Source organism: Gekko japonicus, unplaced genomic scaffold (assembly GCF_001447785.1).
Source record: "Gekko japonicus isolate JY-2015 unplaced genomic scaffold, Gekko_japonicus_V1.1 scaffold4676, whole genome shotgun sequence".
Taxonomy (NCBI): Eukaryota; Metazoa; Chordata; class Lepidosauria; order Squamata; family Gekkonidae; genus Gekko; species Gekko japonicus.
This window is the reverse complement of record NW_015166578.1, coordinates 57,827-66,645: the sequence shown is the minus strand read 5'-3', so window position 1 is coordinate 66,645 and position 8,819 is coordinate 57,827. Positions and strand designations below refer to the sequence as shown.

At 48.2% G+C, this 8,819-nt stretch overlaps 1 protein-coding gene across 1 annotated transcript in view; it reads right to left on the bottom strand.

The window, feature by feature from the left end:
• LOC107111402 (dynamin-1) overlaps positions 1-8,819 on the bottom strand; it is a gene marked incomplete at its 3' end in the record, with an annotated part of 70,491 nt that overhangs the window by 12,049 nt on the left and 49,623 nt on the right. Inside the window, exon 12 of the mRNA XM_015412370.1 lies at positions 1,037-1,107. Coding sequence (XP_015267856.1) covers positions 1,037-1,107 — 71 coding nt within the window. The remainder of the gene's footprint in view (positions 1-1,036; positions 1,108-8,819) is intronic.

The window sequence follows — 8,819 nt, the reverse complement described above, 5'->3', positions numbered from 1 at the left end:
ACCTCCGAGCAGATGGGTGTAAATCAGGCTTGTTAAGGAATGCCTATATAAATCAGACCTGGAGAACTGCAGATTGTGGAAGCAACATGTCACAACCCTGTGAACTTCTTTTTATATATATATATATATATCAACCCTGTCAACTTGACCACAATTCTGGACTCTGCCTGCCACCTGTGACCTTCAGACGGACCCTTGGTTCTGTTTTTTGGACCTGCTTGAGCCTTGCTGATCAATGACCTCGGACTGCCTTGAATCGGCTTTCCTGAACAACCCATGGACTCCGTCTGCTGCTAAACTGGTATTTGATCTCTGGACTGGACTCTTGACTGTGATCTAGTTCTGTTGCTTTGCTCTGCCTGTATTCTGGGACAGCTTGCTCAGTCCATGTAACTCAGGGTGCAAAGTCCCACACAACACTATCCTTCCTTTTTCTGGGAGCTTCTCCTGAGGCATGAGAGATTCCCAGATACACACATCCCCCCCGTCAAGACGTCAGGTGACTTACAGTCAGGGGTCATTTCCTGCAGGAGCGCACAGGAGCGGAGCTCCGGCAGTAAAGAGCCCAGGGGGGCGGGACATGCCAGAAGCCCCGCCCCCTTCTCCCAGCAGCCCCGGGCCATGAGGAGCAAGAAGCAGCCAGGTAAGTTGCAGTGGGTGTTGCCTTCTGACACACTTCTGGTGATGTCAGGGGGTGTGGCATATGCAAATAAGTTATGCTAATGAGCTATGCTAATGAGCTCCTGCGCCTCTTTTTCTACGAAATGACCCCTGCTTACAGTGATTAGGGATAAGAATGTTATGAGCAGGAAAAGAGTACTTTTAAAAAAACATCAATCTGGTATTGATTAATAACGAAGTGATTAGTCACTAAGGCGCTTACAATAAAGTCCTGTGCAGAGTTACTCCAGTCAAAACCTGTCGATATCAAAAGGCTTAGACTGGAGTCACTAGATAGGAGGTCACCGCTAGAATACCATGATAATATTATAGAGCTCCAGAAACACACACAGTCCCTTTCACTCCCAATACTTACTTGGCAAATCCAATGAAATCTTCATGGTTTGTATTCATGTAGGCCAGCTCGATGTCTATCAGCAGCATGACCTGGGGAGGGAAGATAAGGAGAAAAGAAGTAAAATGAGAACTACCGATGAAATCAATCGACTTATGAAGGGATCGATGCTGAGCTATACACATAAGAACATACGACTTTATTCCAATTTTATTACTTTGCAAACATTACTACCCAGTGACTCTGGCAAAATTCGCCGTAGTAGTTTAGGGGAAGGGAAGATGTCTTCTGAACCCCCTGTAAGACAGACAGATTATTCCCGTCCCAAGGGTCCACTGGCATTTCATCCTCATCCTTGGAAATAATTGCCTTGGAGGTCAAGGTGACCACTAGGACAGGTACCAATGGGACTTGCAGGCAGGGGTCATTTCGTAGAAAAAGAGCTAGGGGAACTCATTAGCATAACTCATTAGCATATGCCACACACCCTGACATCAGGGGCCCGGCCGTGGACCTGCAAGGCCAGCGGGAGTGCGAGGAAGCCCCGCAAAGGCCCTCCCTGGCCCCAGGCAGGCAGGGGTGGGGAGAGGCGAGGAGGAAGCAACTTATCCTCCCTCTTCTCCTGCCTCCTCCTGGCTGAATGAGGGCTGGAAGCGGGGCGGCCGGAAGCAGGGGGCGGGGCTTTGTCATGTGCCCCGCCCCCCTGCACCTCACCTGGGGGAACTGCGTTCCCCCGCGTTCCCCCCCCCCGAAATGACCCCTGCTTGCAGGTAATTTATTTTATTTTATTGGATTTATGAATCGCCCACCCTGCAAGCAGGCTCTGAGCGATTTACAGCCTTAAAACATTTAAAATACAATGGACATATAATTAAAATTATCACAGTAAAACAGTAAATTATGAATTAAATCCAATCCAAGATGGCATAATAGTCCTTTGCTGGCCACACCGCTGACCTGCATGGCAAGGCAGGGAAGGGCATGTGGGGGCCATAGAAGAAAAAGAGAAGCTGCGAGTCACAACCTCCCATTGCGGCCCTCAACTAAAAGCCTGGTGGAATTGCATCAAATCCCGCAGGGCCCTGATGCTATTTGGCAAAGAGTTCCACCAGGTCAAGGACAGCCGGACCTCCTTAGGACCACCGATCACCAGACACATTATTTTCAGGTAAGCCATGACGTCTATGGGAACAGAGTAGAATTTCATGATCAGACTAATGAGGACCCTCAGCCTAGAGAGTTTGGGCCACTCTTGGTCCAGAAGCCCTTGGAAGAACTCAGAAAAGAGACTGGTAGGGACAGATTTCAAGCAATGAAAACTGAGAGCTCAAATAGTAGAATAGATTCCTGTATCTCATCAGGAAAGCCTCCCTCAGATACTAGTTTTCCACACACAAGAAATCTGTATAATAATGCCTTCACCTAAAGTCTGAAATGGTAGAGGTAACAGGCTCCCCATGTTCTGGGAGCCAGAAGTGACATTGCATGATGAACCTATGTTACCCGGTAGTGACATAGGCACACCGGTGACATTGAGGGTGATACTCTGGTTTTTGGGCAAAACTCTATTGTAAAATCAGCCTCAAACTATGTATTGCCAAACAAAACCCACAGAGTGTCACCCCCCCCACGTCACTAACGTGCCTACATCACTTCTGGTGATGCAGGCACATCACATTTATTTCCGGCGATATTGCTGAGGTGGAGAAATTACCTCCCCCCAGCCAGCTGGCTGATGGCGTGTAGGAGCCCACAAAACAAAGGTATCCCCTGCCCTAACTAGAGAATGGTAACCCTACTCTATACATGCCCTATCAGAAGTTAAAATATAGGACAGAATCCAGGAAGTTACAGTTCACTACAGAGTTACCATTACCTTGAAGCTTCCTCCAGCTCTACAGGATAGCACCTGGCTAAATGGCCTATCAGAACCCTCTGGCCAGTCCCTTCATGCGCACGATGCCGGGGTGGTACTCGTGCAGAGCCTCTAATACTTGTTCCCTTAGCTTGGGGGGAACCACCACCCTGTTACCCCAGAGTAAGTATCCCCGGTGCACAGATAATTCATTTTGCCGTGATGCAAACGGCTTAAAACAGTCATCGACGCGCCCCACCAGTTACCCCCTCCACACCCAGTTAAGAACCCTGGCGATGGTGGGGTCCCGGGCGGAGGCGGTCGCAATGTCCGACGCATGCACCGGAGGTTTGGCCAGTTCCTCGAGGGCCATCACCTCGAAAGCCGGTGCAGGGTCAATGTCCAGTTCTTGTAGGGGACAACGGCTGAGGGCGTCGACATGCCCAATGTTTTTCCCAGGCCGGTGTTCGAGGACATAATCGTACGCCGACATAAACACCATCCAGCGCAACATCCATGCAGATAAGATGTTGGGCGTCTGGCGGTCAGGTGCAAAGATTCCAAGGAGGGGCTTGTGGTCCGTGGCCATTACAAATGGTCTTCCATACAAAAAGTCATGAAACCTTTTTACTCCGGCCACTAGCGCCAACCCCTCCTTGTCGATTTGGGCATAGTTCCTCTCGGCCGGGGTGAGTGTCCGAGAGTAGTATGCAATTGGTGCTTCCCTGTTGTTAGCCAGCACATGGGTCAACACAGCCCCCACCCCATACGAGGACGCGTCCGTAGCCAATACCAATTGCTTGGATTTGTCATAATAAAACGGGGTCTTAAAGGTGCCACTGGACTGTTTTGGATTGCTAGCTATTGGGGGGGGGCGTGCAGATCTGTTCTCACAGAGGAGGGAGAGCTCGTACCTGAATAAAACGGGGTCTTAAAGGTGCCACTGGACTGTTTTGGATTGCTAGCTATTGGGGGGGGGCGTGCAGATCTGTTCTCACAGAGGAGGGAGAGCTCGTACCTGAATAAAACGGGGTCTTAAAGGTGCCACTGGACTGTTTTGGATTGCTAGCTATTGGGGGGGGGCGTGCAGATCTGTTCTCACAGAGGAGGGAGAGCTCGTACCTGAATAAAACGGGGTCTTAAAGGTGCCACTGGACTGTTTTGGATTGCTAGCTATTGGGGGGGGCATGCAGATCTGTCCTCACAGAGGAGGGAGAGCTCGTACCTGAATAAAACTCGGTCTTAAGGGTGCCACTGGACTGTTTGGGGGCCCGGGGGGGGGGCTCTGCAACGTACCCGGCTGCTTTTTGCTCTGACTGAGGGCTGCTGGGAGCAGGGGGCGGGGCTTGTTGCATGTGCCCGCCCCCTGGGCTCTTTACTACCGGAGCTCCGCTCCTGTGCGCTCCTGCAGGAAATGACCCCTGGTTTTAGAATATTTCTATGCTGCCTCTTCAGAGTCCTGCTCCTCTCTTTAATTCATATTCTTTAAATTGTATGTCTCGTTTCTGGAACCCTGAAGGCTTGACTGGATTTCTGTAATTGGTGGGAGGCGAAGGAGACGGTCCCTGAGTGCTCTCGGTGAGACTGGGGGACACAGGGGTAGGGGAGAGGGAAGACCATTTAAAAACTAGAAAGGAGGGATTTCCTTTATGTGTGTGTGTATGTGAAAGCAGCAGCTTTCTCTGTGCCAGACATCCACGGGGGCTCGCCTTCGCTTTTCCTCTTCGTTGCACTGCTGCGCCCTTCAACAAGCAATATTGGGAAGAAATTCGACAGAAGTGTGAGGAAACATAACAAATTCCTGCCTCTCGTATAGATATCAAAGGGATTTAAAAACCCCTTCCAGAAGGGGACCAATAGTGAAAACCTAATGTTTTCTCTCCCTTCCTTTATGTTTCTTGGGGACATACAGCCCTAGAATCATAGAGTTGGAAGGGACCTCCAGGGTCATCTAGTCCAACCCCCTGCACGATGCAGGAAATTCACAAATACCCCTCCCCCCCACACACACACACTCAGTTACCTGTTCCACTCCCAGAAGATGACAAAAACCCTCCAGGATCTCCAGCCAAACTGGCCTGGAGAAAAACTGCTCCCTGTCCCCAAAGTGGCGACCAGCCATTTCCCTGGGCGTGCAAGAAAGGGCCACAAGAGCTAAGCACTGAGGCGACCCTTCCTGCCCTCCCTTCTCGTGATCTGCCCAAGTTCACAGAATCAGCATTGCTGTCAGATGGCCATCGCGCCTCTCTTTAAAAACCTCCTGTCCCAAACCAGTCTCTTTCTTATCTCTGTTCAAAGGCCCTAAACATTGAAACAATAAAATCTCAGTAGATGTTCTGCTATTAATTTTATTACGGTCTATATAATTTATCTAAGTGCCCAGATATGTGCTGGACTCCGGGCTCTTTTTGTAGCAGGAACTCCTTTGCATATTAGGCGACACACCCCTAATGTAGCCAATCTTCCAAGAGCTTACAGTAGCCCTTGTAAGAAGAGCTCTGTAAGCTCTTGGAGGATTGGCTACATTAGGGGTGTGTCGCCTAATAGGCAAAGGAGTTCCTGCTACAAAAAGAGCCCCGGACTGGGCAGACCTTACCCAATGGATTTCTCTGCCTAACATACCTCGCCGAGTTGTTGCAAGGATAAAGTGGAGGGGAGAATCATGTGGGCTGCCCTGAGATCTTTGGATAAAAATGGGCAGGGTAACAATGCATTAAATGAATTCATAAAACTTTGAGGGAGAGGAGAATAAAAGTGTACTAAATGAATGGATAAAACTTTTTCAACCCTAAGGCTCTACACAGCCAGACCACCTTAACATTTGAGAAATTTCACTCCAGATTCAGATTTATAGCAAAAGTCCCAGCATTTTATGAGGTAAACTGACCCCATAAAGAAGGCTTAATTTACTCTACTGAGGGCCTAAATTTTTTAATGTATTCTGGCTTTCTCTTGTTTTCTATGAAATTGCTACACGTCAGTTCAGAAAACTAGGCCAAATGTGCTTTTTCCACAGTCAATGTTCTGCTGTATTTTTCCATTTTAGCCTAAAACATAGTAACATTTGCCTTAAAAACATGCTTAACAATCTTTGATAGGAAGCCCAATAGAAATTACGTTCTAAGCCTTTATCATGTCTCTGGTGATATTTCAGCAAGTTTTTATAAGACTCAGGGTCACAAAGATACCACAAAATGGCAGAAAGGGGAAGAGAGAAGGAGGGAGAGAGAAAGGAAGGAAGGCCTTTGAAAATCAAAATATTCCTGTTCCAACAAGTCAGTAGGGTTTCCAGCCTCCAGGTGGGGCCTGGGGATCTTCTGCTTTTACAACTGATCTCCAGCTGACAGAGATCAGTTCCCCTGGAGAAAATGGCTGCTTTGAAGGGTGGACTCTATGGCATTGCACCATGCTGAGGCCCCTCCCCTCCCCAAAACCCCCCCTCTCCCGGCTCCACCCCCAAAGTCTCCAGGTATTTCCCAACCCAGACCTGGCAACCCTACAGGTCAGAGTTAGTATTTTAATCATGGATCATTTTGAATTAAGTAAAGGTAAAGGTTCCCTTGCTCGAAACCCAGTCGAATCCGACTCTAGGGTTGCGGTGCTCATCTCAGTTTCAAAGACGAAGGGCCAGCGCTGTCCGAAGACGTTTCCGTAGTCATGTGGCCGGCACGACTAAACACCAAGGTGCACGGAACGCTGTTACCTTCCCACCGAAGTGGTACCTATTTATCTACTTGCAATTTCTTGCTTTCGAACTGCTAGGTTGGCAGGAGCTGGAACTAGAGACGGGAGCTCACTCTGTCATGTGGCGCACTCGGGTCTCGAACTGCAGAACTACTGACCTTTCACAGCCTGCAGTTCAGCGTCTTAACCACTTGAGCCACCGCAGCTCCTTTTGAATTACTTCATAGCTCATTTTGAATTCCTTGTATCCAAAAGGTCTGGAAGATTATTTGGAGGGAAAACCCATAAGCACATGAGTATTTTTAAAGCCGTTCTAGCTATGATCCAAAAATTGGAACAAGGGAACTATAAAAGAAGCAGAATTATGAGCATGATGTACTACAAAGAGACATGGGGGAAAATCCATTTTTAGTTGCTTGCAGATCCAGTGTCAAAAAGGGAGGGGAGAGGGCAAGGAGAACCCACCAAACAAGCTAGTGACCACAGACACATTGCTGGAACTGAACTGGCCACAGCTTTATCGGTCACAACTGATAGAGCCTTGCCGCAGCATGAGGCAGTGGATCCAGGCATCTGCCGACCCACCTGCTGGGCGATGGACACTCACCACCCCAGCCAGCCTGCTGGAGGATACCAATGGACACTCCACCCATCCCCCAGCAGGGAGGCCAAGTGACTGAGATATTCAAAATACTTCCTTTTGGGGATTTTTGGAAGTCTAGGCCTGTAATGTATTCAATAGCTGCCATTGAATGCACAACTGTATGTGAACAACATAATTGAAATGCTATGTTAAACTTCGTCCTGGGCTAGGATCCAAATACATCCAATCACACTGCTAGCCCAGGAAGAACCTAACCAATCACTATCAGCAAGCTCCCTGAGCGGGAACGTCCGTGATCGGTCCTTATGCATACAACCTTATTGGTTGGTAATTGTACAGTAGGCGTGGCTACATTAGCCAGGAGAGTTTAAAAGCAGGACAGCTGCAATGTAAAAGCTGTTCTGGCGATCAGATGTTGATCCGTGTTGGAGTTGTGTTTGAGTAACTGAATAAAGCTGAATCTTTGCTGAATCACTCTCCGACTACTTTGTTAAGTGAGCGACTTAACAAGGCCACAATTATTGGAGACTAAAACAACAGGAATTACGATGAAAATTAATAGAACAACGTTTGAGTCCAGGGGCACCTTTAAGACAAAGTTTTATTCGAGGTATGAGCTGACGTGTGTATGCACACTTCCTCAGATGCATGCCCACGAAAGCTCATCCCTTGAATAAAACTTTGTTGGTCTTAAAGGTGCCACTGGACTCAAACGTTGTTCTGTTGTTTCAGACCAACACAGCCACCCCACCTGAATCTATCTTAATGAAAATTAATAACCCTAATGGATTGGAGGACAGAAGAAAGGAGCGGTCCCTGTCTGAGAGGGCATTTTCAAGGTTTGAGAAGAGAGACTGAGGTAAAATTTGTGGAGGTAAACCAAACCAACATGATCTGCCCTTGTGAACCGAGAGCTACAATTCCATAATGTTGCGGGGAAGAGGAGAACAGCTCCCAATTTAGCCACTGGTGGAGCACCTCAGAAAACACACATCAAATCAAAGTCCTAACTTCAGGTTTCATTAGTTTTAAACGACGTATCATAGATAGTAACAGCTTCATAGAATGAGGGTTGCCAACAGGCCTGGAGAAAAATGTTTGGTGTAGTGGTTAAGTGCGCCGACTCTAATCTGGGAGAACCGGGTTTGATTCCCCACTCCTCCACTTGCACCTGCTGGATGACCTTGGGCAAGCCATAGTTCTGATAAGAGCTGTCCTTGAAAAAGAGCAGTTTCGGTCAAGAGCTCTCTCAGCCCCACCTGCCTCACAGGGTGCCTGTTGTGGGGAGGGGAAGGGGAAGGAGTTTGTCAGCCGCTCTGAGACACCTTTGGGTAGTGAAGAGTGGGGTATAAATCCAATCTCTTTTTCTTTTTCTTCTTCTTTTTAATGGTGGTTTGTTCAGATGTTGTTTATCAGGCAATGATATCCACCTCCATGCCATGAGGAGCTTCAGCTACCCATTTCCACACTCTGAGCCTGTTAAATGAATAGGACAATTTCCTCTAGGCCTTCCAGAACGTTCCACACCTTTTTGGTGTAGTCGTTAAGTGCGCGGACTCTAATCTGGGAGAACCGGGTTTGATTCCCCACTCCTCCACTTGCACCTGCTGATGTGACCTTGGGCAAGCCTTAGTTCTGGCACAGCTGTCCTTGAAAAAGAG